The 25,027-nt window shown below is 44.7% G+C and overlaps 1 protein-coding gene across 1 annotated transcript in view; it reads right to left on the bottom strand.

Annotated features, from left to right (window-relative positions):
• The window catches only part of DNER (delta/notch like EGF repeat containing), a 317,360-nt gene that overhangs the window by 27,302 nt on the left and 265,031 nt on the right, over positions 1–25,027 (bottom strand). The window contains exons 9-10 of the mRNA XM_042995548.1: positions 12,211–12,333; positions 575–688 (exon numbers count right to left, since the gene is read on the bottom strand). Of these exons, the coding sequence (XP_042851482.1) occupies positions 575–688; positions 12,211–12,333 (237 nt within the window). The remainder of the gene's footprint in view (positions 1–574; positions 689–12,210; positions 12,334–25,027) is intronic.

Genomic DNA, 25,027 nt, shown 5'->3' on the forward strand with positions numbered 1-25,027 from the left:
ACATGCTTTGCTCTTGACGGCTTTCTCTCCCTGCCCCCCACACTTACAGCGTCTGTACCTTCACCAATAATCGCCCCTGATGCTGGAGGCTTTCCCCCTCCTTGCCCACCACCACCACCTCCCTTCATTTTTCAAAATCCCCAAACTGGTGTATCTTTCAGGAAAAAGAAACATGGTAGCTGAATGCAATTTCCGTAAAAGACAAATTGATTCTTCCTTTCCCCTTCTTCCCATGAACACTTCCCCGAACACTTAACACTTTCTCAGGCGTTGGTGTAATGGCTTATTTCTCATTTCAAAGCTGCAGCTCTGGAAATGTTTAGCAATGGCAATCTCAGCAAGTCTCTGTAGCAAATGCTGAATTCCGAAGAGCCTCATTTAGTGACGACGCGGTCAATTGTTTTCAAGTAGATTTTCATCCAAGCACCGCCTGGTTACATTTTGCAGTGGTGTCCATATTTTTGCAATAATGTATGCACAGAGAATTCTGAGTTTGGGGTGTTTTTTTTTTTTAACAGCTGCAATCTTAGGGATTTGGGGGCAAATTTTAAAACCCAGTTCCCGGATCACTTGCCTGTAAACCCTGGTGCGCAGACACATGTACCATTCAGGCCCTCACTGTCACAGGTGCCTCCGTTCAGACAGCTGACATTAGCACAGGGGTCCTTGTAAGACTCGCAGTGGATTCCTGCGGAGAAACAGACACAAAAGGGGTAACTTGTTAATGAATCTCCAGCCCCGGTGGCCGTTGAAAGCAAGGTGTCTGAACAGCCTGGAACTATACGAAGGCAGGTTCCCAGAGGCGCACGTGTGTATGCAAGTGCGCGTGTGCATGCTGGCATGTGTCCCCTCTTGGCTAGTTTGTTGTGAGGCCACGCCTTATGAGAACACAGCAAATTCATTCTCTGCTTTTAGGTCCTACCATAGTCACCCTGTACTTTCTCTGACCACAAGTCCCAAAGCCTAGCAAACAGAAAGATAAAACCCTGAAAGATAAAATTTATCAGTGACATGTTTTTAAGTCTCCGAAAGGAACAGAAAATAGCCAGACATCCTTTATAAGGTATCGATCTAACTGATAAGCAGCATCCTGAACGTGCAGATGTGGAGTCAGATATTGAAATGAGTACTGGTTCTACTTTGGGGAAACTGCAGGATAGAGAGGGAGCCACTTGGTACTTAGAACTCATTCAAAAGACTAACTTGGGTCACCGTGTACCAAAGTGAACATGTGTTGTGCACAAGCTATGTCCCAGGCCCTCACACTGGGCTTTGCGTCTAATTTGATCTTTGTAACAACACTTGGAGGCAGATAGCCTTATTCTCCCTTTTTGCAGATGAAGAAACTGAGGAAAGAATGCAAGGTCACGAGGCTGGTCAGAGAGGCAGCTGGGATTTGCAACCACCAGAGATCTGGATCTGTGTCTGTGCTCGCTAAGTAGTTTGCTGGGAGTGAGCTCAGACTGGCCGTGCAAACGTACAAAATTCTATGGAGCCCATTTCACGACAAGTAGGCACTTCAAAAGTCTTTATAGCAAAAGCCGTTTCCCACGGGTGCAAAAAAAAAGCCTACGTATGCATGTATGTATGCAAAAGTAGGAGTGAGGCACTGAATTATTTTTGGCTTTCACAACAGGGAGTTCTATATTGTTGGAATTTTTTTTCAATGACCATGTATTATTTCATAACTTTATTTAAAAACTTTAAAAACCCAACACTATTTGAAGGGTGAGGGTTTTTTTTTTTTTTTTTTTTTTTTTTTTTTGCTGTGGTTTCACTGGAATGCCAAGATGGGTGAATGGATTGATCTCTCCCTCTCTCATCCCCTGCCCTTTCGAGGGGAAGGCAGGTCACATTATATTCTGTGCAAGAATGCACACAACGGTACGCTCACCCTTCCTGACAGCCTCGTGAAAAGTAAGCATAAAGCTAACAGTAACTGAACAGAATTTACTTAATTTTCTCTCCACTTCATTACTTAGCTCATTATCGTGCAAAGGACTGCCACGCCCAATGACTCATGATTTAGTCACTGAAATTATTCTCGCTGGGATTTCTGTCTATCATTTCTTTTTCATTTGTCTTATGAAGTCAGGCTCAAGAAGAGGAAAAAAGTGTAAGAGAAAACAGAAACAGAACTGGCCCATCTGTATTCATACTAATAACTTACTGGAGCCTGGCAAAGCATTTAGAATGGATGGCTTTTCATTCCACTTTATCCTTTGCCCCTCATATCCAACCCCTGAAAAATATTCTGCCAGATATTTTCCTGAAGTGCCTTTCAGACCATTGTCTGGCTTTTCTCCCTGTAACCACCACCTGAATCCCACTGCCTCGGGCCTGGTGGAATGCGACCCCCCAAAGCCCTATCCTAGCTTCCTCCCTGTCTCTAGTGACAGGAACGAGCCTCCTTGACTTTCACTGTCCTTAACCAACCCAGGTAATATGCGAAATCAAGCTAATGTAAAGATTGGGGCGCCTGGGTGGCTCAGTCAGTTAAGCGTCCGACTTAGGCTCAGGTCATGATCTCACGGTCCATGAGTTCGAGCCCCGCATCGGGCTCTGTGCTGACAGCTCAGAGCCTGGAGCCTGTTTCAGATTCTGTGTCTCCCTCTCTCTGACCCTCCCCCGTTCATGCTCTGTCTCTCTCTGTCTCAAAAATAAATAAACGTTAAAAAAAAATTTTTAATAAAAAAAAAAAAAGATATGCATAAAACTGGCAATTCTTCCTCACTTGGGTGTGTATGGCCTTTTCACCCAGAAGTTTCTATCTCTGTTATCCCACTGATTCCCAAGTAGCATAGACTCAACCAAAAGAATAAAATACAAAACATTCTTTTCTGCTTCAAAGTGTTTATCAAAAAACAAAGATACACATATTTTCAAGTTCCCATGTGGTTGATCAATGGAAACCAGGTGACAAAAAAGGCTTTCAAGTGTCATGGGAAATGCAGCCATAACCAAAGTTCAGGCATGTCTGGAATCTAAAAAGATGTCCATTAGATCTCAAGTAAGAGCAATCAAGGATGATCTTTACTGAGTTTCTAGTAACACATTGGCCAATCAAGACTGTGTAATATTAATACGATGAATATATTAACACACAGAGTACCACATTTTTCAAATGAGGCTAAGAAGCAAATTCGAGGCTAAATATTTAAAATCTTTAAAAAATGTTTACTTACTTATTTTTGAGAGAGAGAGAAAGACAGTGCGAGCAGGGGAGGGGCAGAGACACAGGGAGACACAGAATCCGAAGCAGGCTCCAGGCTCTGAGCTGTCAGCACAGAGCCCAACATGGGGCCTGAACCCACAAACAGTGAGATCATGACCTGAGCTGAAGTCGGACGCTTAACCAACTGAGCCACCCAGGTACCCCTGGAGGCTACATATTTAAACACATTAAACTTAAAGGACTTCAATAAGACGGATTTGATGAAAACACCCAGGAAAATAGCAATTTTCATCTTTTGGAGGTCTTCTTGCTTTTTGGCGATAATTTTTTCCCCTTGTTATTTCTCTTTTTCAAAAGATACTGGGTCACTTGAGATCCATTGAGAGCTTTCTGGCAGCAAGACCGGACAAAAGCTTATCTTCGCAGAAACACAATGACTCTGAAGCAAGATGGTCTTAAAAGTCCCCAGTGAGTACTTGGTTACTCACATTTCTACACTCTCAGCCTTGCTAATCCTAATATAAAAAATATCTGTCATACTGCTCAGCTTGTCAATGAGAGCTGAACAACCATGAGCTAGAAACCTTGAACGCAGAGAACAGACAGTCACGAACACCACTCGTGTGCCAAGGTGGCTCTCCTCTAACCCTCCCCCTCAGGCACCCCGGGCCCCACCTTGCTGCCTTCCCCAGGGGCCCTGAGCCCTGGCGGCACACTGAAGGCTGGGCGTCTGTCCCCTCTGACAAGGACGCCTTCCTTCACCTCTGCCCAGGCTGTTCTTCACCGGCACATTCTATCTGTCAGAGTCTGACTCAAACGCCACCTCTCCGGAAAGCTGAACCTGACTCTCGCGAGACGGAGCTCCATTTCTCCGCCATTGTGTACTGAGAGCACGCTGAGATCCACACTGTTAGAGAGTTGACTGTGTTAGGGCACGACTTGTCTGTGCTCCTGATTTCCCCCGCCAACCTCTGAGGTCCTTTAGAGCAGACGCCATAATTTAATGCGTGGAAGAAATTCTGGACGTATCACCAGAATCCTGTCCCGTCAGGAGGGGCGACAGTCAGTGTACTTTGGCTGACACACAGGTGAAGATTGCCAGAGGAGGGAGAAGTCATTCCAAATCTGCCTCAAAAACACCCTATTTTGTCAGGGAAAACCAGGTCCACGCTTCAAATTCAGTCTGTGGAGCGACACATGCATCACTCATTGGCAAAGGGATGTAGCACGCACTATTACGAAACTTGTGTTTAGTCTCAAGCAAAAATAAACTGTAATTCAGTCAAAACTAATAAAAATTCATACTTTTCATATTAAGGGATAGAGAGGCAATGTTTCTGAAAGGACCTCTGTTCCAACAGGGCTCTGTATAGAAGTTAATTTTAGAACTAAAACGAGCAAAAATTCAAAGAGAGGTGCGCCCATTATAAAGCTTTGTTGCCATCACAATTTAGCCATGATTAATATTTTGAGAACTGAAAGTCACTATTTTGTCTCCAGGAAAATTAAGCCAGGTAAAGAAAATTAACTCTAAGTGTTCTCTGAACTTCATGTTTCTTTTTAAGACATCATCTTATTTTATTCAAACTTATTTCCTCCACAAAAATTTTTTCAGTATTTCAGCCATCACAGAACCCAACCGTTTCTAAACTCTTTCAGAAATTACAATTGACATCTTGACCTTGGCCTCATTATTCCTTGTGCCTGCCAGTCTTCACCTGCTCCCCTGGTTAAATAATAGCCTAAAAGGGGCGCCTGGGTGGCTCAGTCGGTTGAGCGTCTGACTTCAGCTCAGGTCATGATCCCACGGTTTGTGAGTTCAAGCCCTGCATCAGGCTCTGTGCTGACGGCTCAGAGCCTGGACCCTGCTTCCGATTCTGTGTCTCCTTCCCTCTCTGCCCCTCCCCTGCTCACACTCTGTCTCTCTCTCTCTCTCATAAACAAATAAACATTAAAAAAAATTTTTTTTTTTAATAATAGCCTAAAAAAGGAAGAAACCCTGACTTTTCCATTTTTGTATCTATCCCACTTCTTGAGAAAAGCTACATACACAAAACATCCAGAAATTCTTGTTCACTGGTTACATGGGAAAAATAATTCTGGCAAACAAAGAAAGAGTTCTCAACTTTTCCATTATAAATTTCTGTAGGCTTTTAAAATAAATGATTAGGTACAATGCGATCGAACCCATAATCCAGTGGTCTCATTTCTGAAACCCAATTCTCCCCCCCCACCCAAAATTGTGAAAGTATAAAAAATTATACGAATAAAGATGTTCATTTCAGAATTATTTATAACAGCCCCACGTCAGATGCAACAAGGGAGTGGGTAAATATTCCCCCAAGGAATACTACATAGCCGTTTAAAATAGAACTAGTAAGACTTCCTGGCAATATCTAAATCAAACATACGACCAAAAGGAAGGTATAAGCAGAATGATACAAAATCGCAGGTAAACTCAATTATACTATAAAAACATGGATATTTAAAAAGGATGGGAACAACAGCAGTAATAACTGGTCTCATATTCTGCTGTAAAGCTACGAGCAATTTTAAATTTTCTTTTTTCCAAAATTTTATTATTGTTGTGGTGTTTTCATAATTAAAAACTGAAATATTTTCTCCCTAGCTCTGGCCACCCCAAATTCCAAATGAGTATATTGTTGATCATCGAGTTTGTTCTGCAAAAAATAAAAATCGGCAGCATAGGGGGAAACTTGAGAAGACGTGAGCACTAGCGAAGTATTCCAAGTCTAGTCATGAACCAGCTCTGAGCTAATTTTGGAGGGGGGAACGAGCATTTCGGTATGTCTGAAGAGAGGTTACTCCAAGTCCCTCCGTGCATTTTCCTTCTAACAATTTCATGATCCACAGCAGAAATTTTCTGGGAAAATGTTCATATTGGTTTCCTTTATTTAATTAGAGCGTTAAGCGGCAATTTCAATTCAAGTAAAGATGGCTATTGAGCATTTGTCTTTGTGCAAGCCACTACATCAAGAGCTACAGAGAATTTAAAAGAAGAAGGAGAAAGAGGAGGAGGAGGAGGAGGAGGTGGTGGTCCCGGTGTAGTCACTGCCTTTCAGGAAATTATGATTTAGTGTAAAAAAGAGGGTATTTCTGGGCACCTGGGTGGTTCAGTCAGTTAAGTGTCTGACTCCTGACTTTGGCTCAAGTCATGATCTCAAGATAAGGGAGTTCGAGCCCCACGTCAGGCTCTGCACTGACAGTATAGAGCCTGCTTGGAATTCTCTCTCTCTCTACCCCTCCCCTGCTGGTGCTCTCTCTGTCTCTCTCAAAATAAATAAATAAACTTAAAAAAAAAAAAAAGAGGTAATTTCTACAAGGTTGACCGTAAATTGTCACAGCAAATACAGAGACAAGGTTGGAAGAACTCAAGGAGGGAGGTATCACACAGTCGGAGACCGACAAAGGAGACAAGAAGGAAACCCTGGGGACCAACGGTATTCATGGCATCCCGAGGACAAGGATTCAGTGGGGGCAGGGGGACCAGAGTCAGGGAACAGGAATGGAGCTGCAGAAGGAAGCTAATGCACAGTGAGTTTCAAAAGGGACCCAGCGGTCAATGGGGCAAAGAAGCAGGAACCAGGAGTAGGAAGCTAGAAGGGCAGGCTTCAGGATCTCACTGAAAAGCCCTCAGATGGGTCACTGCAGGGTGGTGTGGACAAAATCCAAACTAAAGAGGACGACGAGAAGAATAAAAAGTTTACAAATGGAGGTGCTATCTACAGCAACTCTAGGGTAACTTGCTTGTAAAATAAAGAGAAAAAAAGGGGGAAGGAAGCAGAGGACACAAAGTCAATGAAAAGTGTTTTTCTTCCAATTCACATTTATGAAGAAGTTTAAAAACACTTCTTTTTTTTTCTGTGTGGCTGCCCAATTTCTCCCACACCACTTATGAAAAAAAAAAAAATCTTTCCCATTCATAGCAATTCTGGAAGAACCATACGTTATTCTAGACAACGGTTTCTGGGCCATTATTCAGTTTTGGTTAGCTGTCCATTCTTGTACCCATAACGTGTGAACGTAGGCATAATAAATAAATGATAATAAAACATCTGGCAGAAGGTCCCCCTCATTGCTTTCCTTGATCAAAATGTTCTTCAGCTGTACTTGCCTGAGCTCCCATTACACTCATTCTTTTTAGGAAGCTGTAGTAATTTATTTAAGTTGGATTTTAACATAAAACAGTAAAAAATCACCACTTGAAAAAACGTATGTGTGAAGTAGGAAGTTAAAGTCCCAACCCTCTCCCAACACACCCCCCACCTAAGTTCTAACTCCAGAGGCAAGTACTACTTAGCACTCGCTATTCACCCATCTGGTAGTTCTCTGAATTTATGCTACATTTGAAGAAATGCTTCTGAAGAGGGACAGATGTCCATCCCCCAAAGAGAGAAAGGCACAGGATCCTGTGACTCACTTTTCCTCTGGATCGGAGGGTAGGACTTTGCCCCTTCTACCTCTATTTTAGTTCCTTCTACCACCCTGCCCCCCAGCTATTACTTTAGAAGTTCTACCATTTAGAGGCTCTTGGGTGGCTCAGTCGATTAAGCATCTGACTTCAGCTCAGGTCATGATCTCATGGCTTGTGGGTTTGAGCCCCCCAATGGGCTCTGTGCTTACAGCTTGGAGCCTGGAGCCTGCTTTGGATTCTGGGTCTCCCTCTCTCTCTGCCCCTTCCCTGCTCACGCTCTCTGTCAAAAATGAATAAACATTAAAAAAATTAACAAAAGAAGTCCTACCATTAATGCTGCTAGGCTTTGCCTTCAGGAGTCTCATTTAAATTCAAACCTAAAGGTCTCCACAAATATACCCAAATTAGATGTTCACTTTATCTGCCCACTGGGATGAGACCTTTAACACATATGTATGCCTTCCAATCCCTCCCATCCCCATCCCCTTCAACTCATGGGTTTAGTTAAAATGATATGAAACTTGAATGTGGTCATTTAAATTTTTCTTTAAGAATGGGTATAATGGACATACTCTAAGGTGACCCCCAATGAGTCATACCCTTCCGTTGTATGTGAGCTTCAAACCGATAGCATCTGACAAAACTTAAGAGATTTTGAAGATGCAGTTAAGGTCCTTAAACTTTGTGTTGATCCTAGGTGGGCCTGACCTAATCAGGGTTTGTTTGTTGTTGTTGTTTTTTAATGGAGGGTGCAGGCCTCCTCTCCTGAAGTTAGAGGCATGGAACAGTACAAGCTCTCATCTCCCTTTCGTTGCTGGCTTTCAGGGAGCAAGCTGTCATGAATTCTACAGCCACAAGGATACGAATTCTGCCAACAACCTGAGGGAATGGGGAGGTTGACTCTTTCCTATTCAAGCTTCCAGTGAGAACCGAGTCCAGCCAATACCTTGATTCCCATCCACTAAAACGTGCCTGGACCAACGGAAGTGTTAGATACTAAAAGGGTGTCGTTTCAAGCCACTACTTTGTAGTGATTCTTTATGCAGAACTAATTAGTAAAGCAGCTATACATACTTTTTTCCAAAAGATTTCTCTTCACCATTAAATTAGCGGCCACAATCACTTTAATATCCTCTGTTTAGGTTTATCCCTGCATTTAAAGAATTCTGTTCAACCCTCTTCTTCCTATTCTCTAGCTCCAACTATATAGTTATATGTGTTCTGATTTAGTCCCAGTTCAGTGAGAATACTTTCTAAAATAATTTTCTTGGGGCGCCTGGGTGGCTCAGTCCATTGACTCTTGATATCAGCTCAGGTCATGATCCCAGGGTCGTGGGATCGAGCCTTGCATAGCACAAAGCCTGCTTGAGGTTCTGTCTCTCCCTCTGAACTTCCTTCACTCTCTCTCAAAATGATGACAGATAGATAGATAGATAGATAGGTAGATAGAGAGGGTAAAATAATTTTCTTGGAAAGGGTACATGGTGTTGTGTTATGCTTTCCGTATACTTAAATGTGCACAATGTCTTTCTGTTGTCCTCGAACGTAAAGGATCCTACAATTGCCGGTCCTTTCCATTGGGCAGCCTGAAACACTGCTACATGATTGTTTGCTTTCATTAGAGAGAAGGGTAGGCCAGTGTGGACTGGATTCTCTTTCTTTTGTATGTAACCTGTACTCCCTGTGAAGACTTTCATAAAAAATATTCTGTCCCTCCTCAGATTTAGAAATTTTAACAGGAAATCTCAAATTGCGTACCACCTCCTTCACTAATCCCTCCGGCCCTCTGTGAGCTCCTTCATTCTATACGAAAACTTCAGTTTTCTCCAGGTCGCAGACTTCTCCTTCTAGCAATTCGTGGATTCTGGTTTTATTTCCATGTGTTCCTTCTTCTTCTGGAGCGTCCGCCATTCAGACAGAAACAGATCGCCCAGAGCGCCTCTCCACATGTCCTACCTTGTCGGTCACGATTTCCTTTTCCTCCTATTTTCACTTCTACCATGAACTAGTTCCTCCTTTGTGTTTTCCAGATCCAGATTCAAGTTTGAGTAGCATACAGCACTTTTCTCACTTCCTCTCCTGAGTGGTTAGAGCTATTGGCTGCTGTGGCAATTTCATTTGTATTTCCTAGATTATCTTCCCCTTTTGAGGGGTTGGGACAGGCTCCTCGTACTGGCCAGGAGGACGAAGGAAGATGTCAGAACCAGATGCCATTGGACTTCCCTCCGGTGCTGGACAGGTCGGCCAACGGGGCCCTGTCTACTACAGCACAGGGTGGAGGCCTCCCAGTGTTGGGTTTTCAAGGCTCTCCAGGGATGAATAGAGCCCATTCTCTCTCAGCCACACAGAAAATAAAGGGCCAGCTCAGCCCGACTGCAGTTGTTGTAGAGGACAGCCAGCCTCTGTGAGATCAGTGGAGCCCCCCCACCTCGTAAGGTCACATGTAGGTAATACAGGGCATGTATTTCCTCTTTGTAAACCGGGGGTCCTTTGAACTCAGCTGGCCATTGATTCAGTTCTCCTCAGAAACCCCTCCTCTAACCCTGTTGTGTGCGAAGTTCCCAACACCTGCATCCTTTTCTTGAGAATCTAAATCCTCAGATATGTTTGGGATACCCTCCGGGGTCACTTATCTTCTTGGGTCATCCCTGGCAGAGTCAGTGACTGATGGAGGGGAGTCCTGGAAAGACAGAGGGGTGGAATTTAGGGGCGCCTGGGTGGCTCAGTCGGTTGACTCTCGATTTCGACTCAGGTCATGATCTCACGGTTTTGTGAGTTCGAGCCCTGAGTCCAGCTCCATGCTAACAGTGTGGAGCCTGCTTGAGATTCTCCCTCTCTCTCTGCCCTTCCTCCACACGTTTTCTGTCTCTCTTAAAAATAAATAAACTCAAAAAAAAAAAAAAAGAAAGAAAGAAAAGGAAGGGATGGGGCACCTGGGTGGCTCAGTCGGTGAAGCATCCAACTCTTGATATCAGCTCAGGTTGATCTTGGAGTTTGTGACACTGAGCCCCAGGTCAGGCTCGGTGCTATCAACACAGAGCCTGCTTGGGATTCTCTGTCTCCCTCTCTCTCTCTGCCCCATTTGTGCTCTCTCTCTCTCTCTCAAAAAGAAATAAACTTAAAAAATGAAGGGGTGGAATTTAGAGCATATATGGAAGGATGAACAGTCTATGTACCCGTGGTTCATCATGTGTAACTGTAGTTTTTACCGCTTAGTCATGACAGCACAATTAATGCCTCCAAGACAGGAAAAAATTGCATCAGGGACTGAAGAACTTTGGAATTTTTACTTTTTGAAACACATTCACTACTAATTCTGTCATTGAAGAACCTCAAAATGTCAGTAAGCATCACTGTCCTTACTTTATACAGACACAGTCACACTTGAGGAGATTAATCCAGGCTCAGCAGGTCTCCTGATTCTTATTCTTCTTTCCAGAACTGAGCAGACTCCCTCTCTCTCACTACTCTGAAAAACCTGGAAATGAAATCCACGTGAGTGAAGCCAGCACATCTACCCTTGTGGAAGTGGAGGACTTTGGTTCCAAGTGGGCATCACACTCAGAAGGGAGCATCAGATCTGCTGAACACAGACCAGACCCTTGGCCCGGCCCCATCCCTTCCGGCCAAAGACTAGATCAAGTTCATCCGTGTGGCGTACGAACCCTTCAGGCTCACCAAAGAGACCGCTTTGGTGGTGGGTCCATCCAATGACGAGGAAGGTCACCCGGCAGATGGATGATGTCAAGTAAGCAGCGGTGGGAGCACGAGGTTAGAGGCTAGAAAGAGAGCCCACAAAGGCATTAAAAAATCCAAACCCAGCCCCGAAGCTGTGGCCTAGAGAAATGTGTGCGGTGGCTGATAAACACGGATTTCCTGGCGTGGTGCCGTCCGAGGGCATCTGGGCTTGAACGAAGTCACGCCGCTAAGCCCCCTGGGGAGCGAGAAGAAAAGGCTTCGGGGACGTGCTGGCTGGGCTTCTGAGGGACACCACTGCCACCTCGCAGGGCTGCTGTGAGGGCTTGATGAGTTCACGCACACGGGGCCGAGAACGAGCTCTGCACATTATCAGCACCCTGCCGATGTCGGCTGTTTTTCCAGAGTGACTCTGACACGCATCCACTCAAATGAGCTCACATCCCCCTCGCGAGTGACTCACTTAACGAGAACCAGCTTTGTGGCCAACGTGTGAGGCCACCTGCGCCCTCCTCGGAAAAGCGCGGCGTCCCAGCTCTGCCCGGCTCGCCGCACAGCCCCACGCTCCCCTCCCCGCGCTTTCCACCGCCAGGTCCTCAGGTCCGGGTCGCACGGTGCGCCGCATCCCACTTTTTATCACAGGCTTCCGAACGCACCCAACAGAGAAGACAGAGGGGGTACAGGAAGAAGGAAAGGACAGGAGAGAGAAGTTTCCATCTACCAGGAGGAAACCCCAGACGTGCAAATTGGTCTCTTCGGCCCCATGAATCATCCCACCTCCAGCATTTGGTCTGGATTCTGAATGAGGTAATGCTCCAATTAGAGGCTGGTGCACTTAAGCTGAGAAAGGCATGAGGTCGTTTAGGCCACTCGGGCGCAAGAAGGCCAAGGGGGTGGTGCTCACCTTTGTACTCGGCCAGACACACGCACTCGTAGCCATTAACGAGGTCCCTGCAGGTGGCTGCGTTCAGGCACGGAGCAGACAGACACTCGTTGTACTCCTCCTCGCAGTAGAGGCCGTGGTAACCTGAGGGACGGAGAAAAAGGCCTGCGGTCACACGTGTCCCAATCACCCCCACACTGGACCAGCCTACAAGAGAGGCGGCTGGGTATTGATCGGAAGCATGGCGCGGACAGATGGGATTTAAGGATTTGAGTCCCTCGGGGTGTATGGAAACGTGGGTTTCCGGGAAGAGTTTCCTATGACGAGTCTGTTTTCATCACCCTCTTTCATGATCCCAAGTATAAAGGAAGTGATCCCATTTATCCACCAGATGGTCTCGGGACGACATCGCGTCCAACGGCACTGGTGACCCGGAGGCAGGGGTCACTGAGTGCATCTGCTGTGGCCGCAGGAGACGGGGATGAGAGCAGCAGGGCTCAAGGCATGGAGCATCAGCTCCTTTCAAGGATGGGGACCACCCTTCCTCCGACTGGAAAAGTGTTATCCAGCAACTACAGAGAATTTTATTAAAGGAGAAAAGGATTGAAAGTATTAAAGGAGAAAAGTATTTGGAGAAAAGGATTGATGTATTTCCTTTGCTTTTCAGGTCAAGAAGAGATTCGGCTAAAAAAAGGCTTTGCTGAAATTCCTGGTAAAACCTGGGGTATTTTTTTTTAATTTAAAATTATGATGATCTCAATGATAACATTCTAAATTGTACTTTAAAATGCTAATGGTTAAAAATAGATGAAGAGCAATGGAGAAAAAGAAACCGACAGTTTCTCAATAAAGACGGCTTTTACTCTATTTGCAAAACAGGTGTTTATTCTAAAGGACAAGAGGACAACATTCTCTGAGACTCACTCATGAATGTTATACTGTTTTTAACTTTCAAAAACATGCATCAGTGCCAATTTGCAGTGAAACCGAGCCATTTTTTTTTTCTGGCCCTGTCCAAACAATGAGAAACACGTGAGTGCTTTCAAAAATCACCCTGCCTGTGTTGGTTCTGAATTCAGATAAGCAGAAAAAATAAACCTTTGCTCAAACGGGAACTGGAACTACTAGTTTGAGTAGTTTTTTTTTTTTCTCCCCAGCTTTCCAGCCCATAGCCAACCTCCAAACCCAGCAAGGTTCATTAAGACATGCTAATGTGTTGAACTGTTTTGTTTTCAGTCCCTGTTGCAAAAGTAGGTTAAACTCATATTTGCATTATCGACAGAACACTTTTCAATTGCTATTGTTTTTGAACTGCTTTCCCAAATTAGGTGGTGATAACAGCCCCTCAGAGGAGACCTCGACCTACCTGAGACAAATATGCCATGGTTTTCAATTGTTCTGTCTTACCCTACTTTTTGTAATTTTAGGGCAATATTTCTTATCACTCTTCATCAATATTTTGATCATCCAGATCAGAGTTTCTCAACTGACGGCACTTTTGCCCCCAGAACACATTTGGCAATGTGACACTTCTAGAGACACTTTTGGTTGTCACAACCAGGGCGGTAGGGAAGGAGCTGCCCCTGGTACCCAGTGTCAGGGGGCTGGTCAACATCCTACGGGGCATAGGACAGCCCTCCACAACAAGCTATGCAGCTAAAATGCTAAGAGAGCCAGACAGAGAACCCTGCTCTAGATCCAGCGAACTCCGGCTCACGGGCCAAATCCATCCCAGCCTGGTGTTGTAAATGAAGTTTTGTTGGGACACAGCCACACTCATCCATTTATGTATCGTCTCTGGCTGCACTCCCACTGCTATGGCAGCCTGAGGAGTTGCGACAGAGATCGTATGGCTTGCAAAGCCCCAAATCTTTACTCTCTGGTGTCTTATAGAGCAAGTTTGCTGATTCCTGATCTGCATTCAACAGAAAATCTTTCTTCTTACAGGAGTTTTGGATATTAACTTCTTATCAAATATGCACACTGCCAACACTTCCTCCCATTCCATAGTTGGCTTTTATTCAGTTGATTGCTTCCTTTGCCATGAAGTCTCTTAGTTTGATATAGCCGTATTTGCCTACTTTTACTTTTGTTGCCTCTGCTTTTGGTGTCATATCTAAGAAATCATTGCCAAGACCAATGCTAAGAAGTTTTTCCCCCATATTTTCTTCAGGGAGCGTTAGAGTTTCACATCTTACATTTAGGTCTTTAATCCATTTTGAACTGGGTTTGTTTGGTTTTTTTTTTTTGTGGAAGATACAAATGGCCAACAGGTATACAAAAAGATTCTCAGGATCACTGGTCAAGGAAATAAAATCAAAACCACAAGGAGATATCACATCATACCTGTTAGAATGGCCATTATAAACACACACACACACACACACACACACACACACACACACACAGAGGGAGAGAAAATAACAAGTCTTGGTGAGGGTATGGAGAAACTGGAATCCTTATGCACTGCTGGTGGGAAGGTGAAATGGTGCAGCCGCTATGGAAAAAAATATAGAGAATCCCCCCCTCCCCAAAATTAAACATAGACCTACCATATAAATTACAATCTCATTTCTGGGATTTATCCAACATAATGGAAAACAGGATCTCGAACAGATATTTTCACACCCGTATTCGCTGCAACATAGTCACCATTAGCCAAGATGTCGATCAACAGATGAATGGATAAAGAAAATGCAGTTTATACATATGATGGAATATTATTCAGCCCTTAAAAACAGAAGGAAATCTTGTCATGTGCTATAACATGGATGAACCTTGAGACTATGAGCTAAGTGAAATAAGCCAGTCCCAGAAGGACAAATATTTCACGGTTCCGCTTATACGAGCTACATGAAGTAGTGAAGCTCATAGGAACAGAGTAGAATGGTGGTCGCCACTGGCTGGGGGAAGGGGAAAATGGGGAGTTGCTGTTCAATGGATACAGAGTTTCAGTTATGCAAAATGAAAATGTTCTAGATATCTTCTCTATGACAACGTGTGTATCATTAGCAACACTGTACTGACCCTTAAACATTTTGTTAAGAAGGCAGATTTCATGGTATGTGATTTTTCTCAGAATTAAAAAAAAATTAGGGGCGCCTGGGTGGCGCAGTCGGTTAAGCGTCCGACTTCAGCCAGGTCACGATCTCGCGGTCCGTGAGTTCGAGCCCCGCGATGATCTCGCGGTCCGTGAGTTCGAGCCCCGCGTCAGGCTCTGGGCTGATGGCTCGGAGCCTGGAGCCTGTTTCCGATTCTGTGTCTCCCTCTCTCTCTGCCCCTCCCCCGTTCATGCTCTGTCTCTCTCTGTCCCAAAAATAAATTTAAAAAAAAAAACGTTGAAAAAAAATATTAAAAAAAAAAAATTATATGAATAATATACAACCTACAAAAAGAGTCAATTGTCTTTTGGCGACTCAGTATGGAGTAACAATCACAAGGAACATCTTTTCAAGTGTATTTGCTCTCCTAACAGATCTTTCAAAAATCACTTGGAAGAATAATAGATAACCCTAGCAAGCATCTTTGACCTCATAATTGAAGTGTTATTTACATAGACAAAAATCAAAAGCAAATTTCATATCATTGTTTTCATATTTTACAAACCGCATCATTATCTTCTTCCACTAGTAACATGAAAAGCAAATGAGGAAGTTTTATTTTACAGAGATAGTTAGGCTGGTGATGTTCTTCTTCCTTAGGGGAAAAGAAAAAGATAAAGGTTTCGTATTCTGAAACCGTTTCTTCAGGGATGGTAACATTTCAATGTCTTTATGGAAATGTCAAGGCACCCTTTACACTGGGTGCCAAAAAACCTAAATCGGACTGTTTGAATAAAAAGGCATTCCTTCCAAAAGAGAAGGCTTCTGTGAAAATGAGGCTGCCCCCACCCCCGCTAGTAATTAATTCGGGCAAACAAATTAGCTCAGGGCAGCATGCCCAGGGTGTAGAAAAATTAGGCTAGTCCAAAGAAATTTTTAAATAAAACAAAAGAGCAGAAGAGTGAGATCAGAGTGACCCTTTCCAGGGCATTGACCGTCATCACCAACACTGCTCCCATCTTCACATGACTTGCTCCTGAATATTCGATTCCAATATTCCTTAGAACTAACAGAACACAGCAATCATCTGAATGTGAGGAGTGAGAGCGATCAAGACGGCCGCCATGTTTAGGCTGAGTGAGTGGGTGATGTCGCCATTAACACAGAAAGGTACGGCCAAAGGAATAACAGGCTTTAAAGAAAGTTGGCCAATTGGATGTGGGGCATATGTAACCTAGGGCTCACTTAGGGACTTAGCCCTAAGGTGAGCCTTAGGGCTCACCTAGGGACTCACTTAGCTGGAAAAAATAGGCTTAAATAGCATAGAAATGAGCAGCTTGGGAACTAGTGGCCTGGAAGTGGTGCTCAAGTTTTATCAAAGAAAAACCTTGGAGAGGGAAAAAGAAGGGACCAAGGTCAGATCTACATGGAAGGGCAGGTGGAGAGGGAGAAATCAGATCGGAACATGGGGCAAGGGTGAGGCAAAAGAGAGGAGGAAAGTCCGAGCACAGCAATGTCATGGGAGCCAGCGGAGGGAAGGAAATCAAGGTGAGCTGATCAAAGGCTCTAGAGGGCGAGAACAGCTGGATGAGAAGATTAGGTCACTAGAGACCTGCAGAATCATAACTCTTAAACGGAGCTAGACTGCCCTTTAGAGATTGTTTTCAAAGTTGGGGGAGGGGAGGGACTGCTTATCACCGTGATTGAAGGGTTTGACCAGAATTTAGTGGGCAGAGGCCAGAGATATTAACCATCCTGTAACGTCTAGGATACCCCCACACAACAAAGGATAGCCCTGGCGTCCCTCACAACTTCGGACCATCCTGTTGGAAATTCAGAGAGGTGAAAACCCTGTCTGGAACTTTCCGGGTCTAGAACCTAATTCCTATACATGTACATTCACAGTTTTTAAGATACACCGAGTTTTCCTGGAATGTAACTACTGGGTAAATGAAAACAAGATTGTACCAAGAGTTGTTCACCACTTTGGAAAACGACTTCACAAGAGCAACAGCTCTTGTAGAATTTCAGTCACCAACGAGGCACACCTTTTATCAGTAAACAAAACAAACCAAAATCGCTTCTGCAGATAATTTTCTGACACGGTCTAAAGCATCTTCCACCAGTTACTCGTCATAACACTTAACTGATTTCATCACAACACTTATAACTGTCTGAAATCATATTTCAACTTAGTCCTGTTCTTGATTATTATTTCTCTTCCTCCACTAGAATATAAGCTTGAAGGCAGAGGCTGTGACTACAGCGTTCACGGCTGTACCCACAGCATCTGGTACAGAAAAGATGCTCAAAATAGCTGTTGAATCAGCACCCAGAGTGTCCTCGATTAAACCAACACACATTTAAGACGTGCCTACAATGTGTCAGGGGCTTCCAAGTACCGTGGATACAAAGCGAAATGGCGAGTCTACCAGCAAGAAGCTTATGGTCTAATAGTACATTACTGCCACCTGCTTTGCATCAGGCCCTTTGCATGCGCTAAATTGGTTAATCCTCACGACAGCCCAAAATGATGGGCATGACTAGCCCCAATTATATAGTTGAGGAATTAAGAGTCAAAAAGGTGAAGAGGGTTGCCCAAAGACACACAACCTCCTGTGTTCCTCCTAATTTCCTATGTTGTCCCCAAAATGCATTCCCTAGTGTAGGAGTCTGCTCAGGCTGCCATAATGAAACACCACACACCGGGAGGATGAAACAACAGAAATGTATTTTCCCACAGTTCTGGAAGCTGCAAATGCTATGTCAAGATGTCAGCGGGTTTGGTTTCTCCTGAGGCCTCTCTCCACACCTTCTAGATGGCCACCTTCTCACTGAGGCTGCACACGGCCTTTTCTCTGTGGGCACACGCCCCTGGTGTCCCAGGTGGTTCTATGAAACCAGTCATAGGGGTTTATGGCCCCATCCGATGACTTCATTGAATCTTCATCACTTCTTTGAAGGCCCTGTCTCTAAATTCAGTCACACTGGGGTGGGGGGGGGGCGGTTAGGACTTCGACGTGTGAAATGGGGAGAGACAAAATTCAGTGTGTAGCACCCAGAATCAACGGCAACAGTATTGGCTTTCTGGATCAGGTCATTCCTCGTGGTTGGGAGCGCTGTCCTGTGTTCTGCAGGACAGTAAGCAGCCTTCCTGGCCTCTGCTCCCTAGATTCCAACAGCCCCCCCCCTCCCCAGCTGTGACAACCAAAAAGATCTCCAGACATTGTCCCTTGGAGAACATAAGCCCCTTTGGAGAACCAATGTCCTAGATCCTTCTCATCACACGAGAACTTGGGGAGAGAACAACATGAATGGGCAAGTCTGAAATTTTCATTGTGAGGAGAGGAAATGCATTGAGAGCAAGGGTTTGGGGGCAGAACCAAGAAGGCCCATCCGCGACTATGGATTTAATAGAATACCAGTCCCTGGGTGCCTTCCTCCAGCAGTGAGAGAGTATGGACCCTCGGTTCACGTGGGGCTACCTAGATGTGAATACCAAATTCAGGGGACAAAGGGAGAAGACAAGAGTGGGAGGTACAGGCTTCCCGTCACAGAATGAGTAAGTCACGGGAAGGAAAGGTACAGCGTAGGGAACACAGCCAATGGTATTATAGTAGCAACGTGTGTGGTGACCGATGGTGGCCATACTCGGGGTGAGCACAGTGTATTGTATAGACTTGTCAAATCACTGTGATGTCAAATCACTAAGGTAACGCAACATTGTGTGTCAGCGTACTTCAGTAAAAGTAAGTAAGTAAATAGATGGATAGAAACGGAAGAGAGAAGAGAGACGCACCCCCCACCCCTGGTGATGTCTGAGCTACTAAGAACCTTCTGAATGTTCTGCCACTAGGCTAGAACTCCCCTGTGTCCTCCTGTGAAGACCAAGGTCCTACGCTCCTGACTGACTTGGCAAAGGCACAGGAGTGAGCCAGGATTCTACTCCCCCGGGGTCCGAACCGTTCTAGAACACAATTGCCACTGCCACGTTTTATTCTGTCCACTCAGAATAAAATGTGTGTGTGTGTGCACATGCTATGTCATTCTCTCTCTCTGCTGATACATTCCCAATAGGAATCTTTTTTAAAAACAGGAGGGAAAATGTAGGTATGGTTCCCTGCTCACCTTAATCCTATTGAGTGTTCCGGGCTTCTGTTCTTTTAGCTTGTTTTTGAGAAAGAGACAAAGAAAGTGTGAGTGGGGGAGGGGCAGAGAGAGAGAGGGAGGGGCAGAGGATCCCAAGCAGGCTCCATACTGGAAGCAGAGAGCCGGATGTGGGGCCCCACGAACCATGAGATTGTGACCTGAGCCAAAGTCGGACGCTTAACCCACTGAGCCACCAAGGTGCCCCCCACTGCCCGCATGTTCTGTTCTAAATAGACCTGATGTTAGTATCTGTACAGACTTCCATGGAGCAATTACGTTCCACACACACACGCACGCACGCACGCACGCAACAAAAAGGAAAATTTCTGTAAACAGGAGGAACTTGTGTAAGGAGACAGAGCATAGCTGCCATGGGGAGCACGGGGGCTGCTGATACTGCCTCTTTCTTTATTCCCTCGTTTCTTATCCTTTTCGTTGATGGAGACACCTGAGCCAGGGAGAAAATACCCAAATCAATCAATGTTTCCATTGCTATCGTTCTTACAAACCTTATATTGAAAGGACTATACATCGAGGCTAAAGTTTTAGACTCTCAAGCCTCCCTGTTTTGTATGTGCGGCTGAGCCATCTACAAATCTTCACGTCCCTCCCTGGGTTTCCAAAAAGGCAGATAACGGAGAGCCGGCTATATGTCATATCCTAACAGATCACGCAGTGAGTCTGTCTTCCCTGTCCCTCTAGGCTGCTGCTGCCTTCCACCGTCACTGGGCGAAGGTTGGCCATGTTCTCGGTCTCCTGTTTGCCTCTGTTGTTGATTCATTCTTTAATGCAACACACAGTGATTCAATGCTTCCTGGGTGCCAGGCACGGTGTGAAAATAGACACAATACTTCTACTAGGGGCATTTAAAGGAGACAGACACCAAGCAATGATCCGAGCAAATGTGAAACCGTAATGGGGTGAGTGTGAGCAAGGTGGGGGTCTAGGGTGCCGGGGGAAGGAGACGCAGGCGAGCTGGCCTTGACGGACATCCAGAGAGGCTTCCCTGAGGAAGGACAGTGAGCTGAGAGGTGGGTTGAGCGCATGCATCAAAAAGGCGGGAGACGCACCCAGGGAAATTCAAGGCAGGACAGGCAGAGAGTGCAGAAGTCTCATGGCGAGGGGACCCAGCCTCTGGCCCATTCCAGAGATGGGCTGCGGTCTACTGAAGAGCAGAGGGCAGAGAAGAAACGAGAGACAGGCAGGCACCAGGTGGCACCTTCAGTGGAGTGGGAGCCAGGGGATATGACAAGTCAGATCTGCCTTTCAGAAAGATTACTCTTTCGGAGTATGGGGGGAAAGACCCACAAGAATGAACATGGAGAAATCAGTTCAGAGGTATGGCAACAGACCCAGGGAAAACATGGCCAGGAGGAGGGTGGTGGCAGGGCCAGCTGGAGAAGAAATGTCAAGAGCCATTTACAAAGTAAAACAGCAACGCTTGTAAGAAGTTGCATGTGGAGGGTGGCAAAGAGAGTGAGGATGAGAGGGAGTCCCAGGGTCCTGCCCCGTCTTATTTAGAGACGCTGAGAGTCCTTCTGGAAGGAACGAGGGAACCGACATTTATTGAACCCCCTTTCAGGGGCCAGTTTCTGTTCGAGGCACTTTCCAATACAATAGAATCTCATTAATACAGTGGGGGTGGTATAGGGGATGGGGTGGAAAGGCGCAGAAAACCACTTTCTGGAAGTAGATCTTAACTGAACAGAAGGAATCAGCAGTTTCTCCCAAGGGAAACAGAAGCAATTCGGAGAAAGAACACTCATTTCAATGACAGTATGAAGTCTGACCACATTGACAAGGACTGAACTAGGTACTGAGGGGATCTATTATGTGATAGCTAAAAAAAGAAGGGTTTGGGGTCCAAAGACATAAGTTGGGGGAGGGAGAAAGCAGAGAGAGAGGGAGAGCAGAACGAGAAGGAGGTGTGGGAGCAGAAGGGAGAGCCAAAGAGGAAGACAGGGATCCAGAATACCAAGGGGGAGATGGGGGGCGGGGGACTGGGGGAAAGGCCCAGAGAAAGAATACCTAAAAAGACAGAGAGAAAGAGAAACTGGTTGGAATTGCTACAGAAGTCATGGGTCCCCTGTGGAGCCACATCGCCACCTGGTGTAACCAACCGCCTGACCACGGGCAGGGCTCTTCAGGAGCCATCAAGACGGTGGAGCATCGGAGGCGGAAGTGATTTGAACATGTGAGTGAAGAGACTGTAGGATTTTCACCTCTCCGGTTATCTTTTATTCACATAAAGTGCATCTGACACCGTTCTCCTTCCACTAGCCTCTTCTTGCCACCCAGTGTTACGTGTTTACAGGTAGGGAGCTCTGGGCCATCCAGGTGTCACTGGCTCAATGCCAGCGTGTGACATCTTCCATCAAGGTAATTCATGGGCGCCTGTGGCAACCCAAGTCACTGAAGTCATTATAAAAGGAGGGCCCCTGCCCCATCTCCAGGAGGACATGCACTTGGCATTTCACGGGAGTGCCTGGTAACACGAGGAAAGCATCCAACACAGTGCCCGACATATAATACATACCCACTACGTAACCACTGTGGCATGTGTCCCTCTGGTCCGCGGAGCACGGCGCAAACCTGATTTTAAAAGACAACGAAGGTGCTATAATTCTGAAATAGGTGGCCACCTAGAATATGCCACAGAGGCACTAAGCATCATAACCCTGGAGGGTACCATTCTCCTGAATCGCCGCTTCCCGTGGCAACAAAGCCCGCTTACTGGAAAAACACAAAAGAGTGCCGGCTCTGCCCTTGCACAGATGCCTGAGCCCAGGTTTCACCAGTCAGAAGCTCAAATACCTGGGCTTCTCTAATATGAAACAGAGTCTGATTACATTTGACTTTTTCAAAACCCACTCCTTTAAGCCTTTTCTCAGCCTTATCCCCTGACACTCTCTGTGCTGGATCCAGTTTCCCGCTGGAGGGAAAACCTTGACTCACGGCTCAAACTTTGATCCCAAATTCTGTATTTTCTCTTTAACAACTGTCCGTTCTCTCTTTTCCTTAGCGCCCAGGTCGGTGAAATATAGAAGATGCTCAATCACACTGCGCGCATGGAATTTGCTAAGAAGACGGACTCACAGGGCAAACTCACCTTTGCATAAATAATTTACAACAAGAGTTCTTTCCTTGGCAAATGTCTGGTTTGGAATAATTAAAAAAAAAAAAAAAAAAAACGCCTGGGGAAATGCATCCTGAAATTGACAGTAGTTTTTGTCAGGCAGTGAATTTAAAGGATGCTTTTTATATTTTAAATGTGCACATTTCCACTCCCTAATTTTCTACACTGAAAATGTGTTACTTGTGTAACACAAGAAGAAAGTGTCAGAGATGCTTTTATAGGTATTTTATTTGTATTATCACAACTCGAAGTCATGTTGCTGATTCCCGAGGGAAACGATGCTCATGCTCTGTGTCTACAGTGATTTGGGCAGAAGATAACTGGTAACACTAAGAAAAGGCTGACCTCACTAAGGGTAGTTTTTAGGTGGAGGGGTGCATGAAGGGAAAAGATCTAGTCTTACTGGAAGAGAAGACATTTTAAGGCCATTTAACAACCATCACAATAAGGTGCACTGCTATTAAAAAAAAAAAAAAAAACTTAAAAAAAATTTTTTAATGTTTATTTATTTTTGAGAGAGAGAGGGGGGGAGCAGGGGAGGGGTAGAAAGAGAGGGAGACACAGAATCCAAAATAGGCTCCGGGCTCTGAGCTGTTAGCACAGAGCCCATTGCGGGACTTGAATAATGGACTGCGAGATCATGACCTGAGCCGAAGTCGGACACTTAACTGACTGAGCCACCCAGGCGCCCCCCAAAAAACCTTTTTTATAAGGAGAACTGCACCTTTTAACATGTAAAAAATAAAACCTTTGGAGATGTTAAAGATTCTGAAACATCTCTATATTTATTAATAGAGTGCAAATCATCAATTTACATTGGAAGGGAAAAAAATCTTACACATATGCTAGAAAAGCAAACCACCACTGTTCTGAGTTCCGTTCTTACAAATAGTTAGCATTCTCCTCCAAAAAACAAATTTAAGGTCAAATGAAAGAATATGTTATAGATGATGAAGCTCAGGGTTCAAGAACTCCACAGACAGCCTGCTGAAACAGAAACACTTGCAAAACAAGGTTTAAACCTATCCATCATTTTGGGGATTTTTCTATGTTGCCTAAACATTTCTAGGAGCCTTCTCTTGGATTTGCCTTTGGAACTAGGTCACAGACTAGTCCCAAGAAAAAATCAATCTCTTTGTAATGGTTTGTCTTTATAAATGTCTTTTTTTCCCCATGATGTTTTTGACCACTAGAGGGTGGATTCTACCTATGCTCTATGCCAGCTGAAAGAAGAGAAACAAATTACTTGGGAGTTCAACAATGGAGGAGACATAAAAAAGTGTTTTACAAAAGGAAAACACACACACAAGGGGACGCAAATACATAAAGAAGAAATATCGTTTCCTTTAATAATAAAGCTTAACATTCATGTATTTCTTTAAGGCTTACAAACAAACTCACCGGTAGGTCCTCTAAACACGTGGTAGCTACAGTTAAAATGATTCATTCTAAAGGGGTCTGTTTTTCTCACTGACTCCCTAGAGAAAGTATTTTTTTAAATGCAAATTCTTAGAGGGGCGCCTGAGTGGCTCAGTTGGTTAAGCATCTGATTCTTGATTTCGGCCTGGGTCTTGATCTCACAGTTCATGAGCTCAAGCCCTGTGTCAGTTTCTGAGCTGATAGTGCAGAGCCTGCTTGGGATTCTCTCTCTCTCTCTCTCTCTCTCTCTCCCCCTCCTCTGCTCGCTCTCTTTCAAAATAAATAAATAAGAACTTAAAAAATTGTAATTAAAAATAAACGCAAATTCTTACCACACTATGATTAAAGCGCTGATTCAAGATTAAGTATAATGATAATATTTTATAACTTTGATTTTAAAGATTATTGTGGTATATGTTTCCTTAAAAACAACAAGTAAAATGTTTTATTTTATTTAACTAGTATATTTATAAATACATTTGGAAATGGTGTGGTTTACATTTGAGATGACGATAATGATGAAAAGATTTAGTAAAGCAAAGGTAGGTGGCGTCTAGGTGGCTCAATTGGTTAAGCTTCTGACCCTTGATTTCAGCTCAGGTCATGATTGCAAGGTCATGGAATTGAGACCCGCCATGGGCTCTACACTGACAACATAGAAGCTTCTTGGGCTTCTCTCTCTCTCTCTCTCTCTCTCTCTCTCTTTATCTCTCTTTCTCTCCCCTCTTTCTCTGCCCTTCCCCACTCACGTGTGCTCGCTCTCTCTCCTCTCTCTCTCAAAATAAATGAACATTTTTTAAAAAGAAAGGAAAAAAAGGTAGGTTCAAAAGCCTCACATTCTAGAGGTTGTTTGGTATGGAATGCATCCAGACTGACACAGGGCCCTGAACAGGCAAGAGGTTAAGTGTTAGGGTGCAGTCAAAGATTAAGGTTCTATTGCAGTACTTTGGAGAGAAAATAAATCTTAGATGATTATTTTCATGCAAGTATGTATATTAACAAAGAGGTTTTTTTTCACATTTATTTATTTTGAGACAGACAGGGAGTGCAAGTGGGGCAGGAGTAGAGAGAGAGGGAAACAGGATCCGAAGCG

The sequence above is a fragment of the Panthera tigris genome, chromosome C1 (genome assembly GCF_018350195.1).
Source record: "Panthera tigris isolate Pti1 chromosome C1, P.tigris_Pti1_mat1.1, whole genome shotgun sequence".
NCBI classification, from domain to species: domain Eukaryota; kingdom Metazoa; phylum Chordata; class Mammalia; order Carnivora; family Felidae; genus Panthera; species Panthera tigris.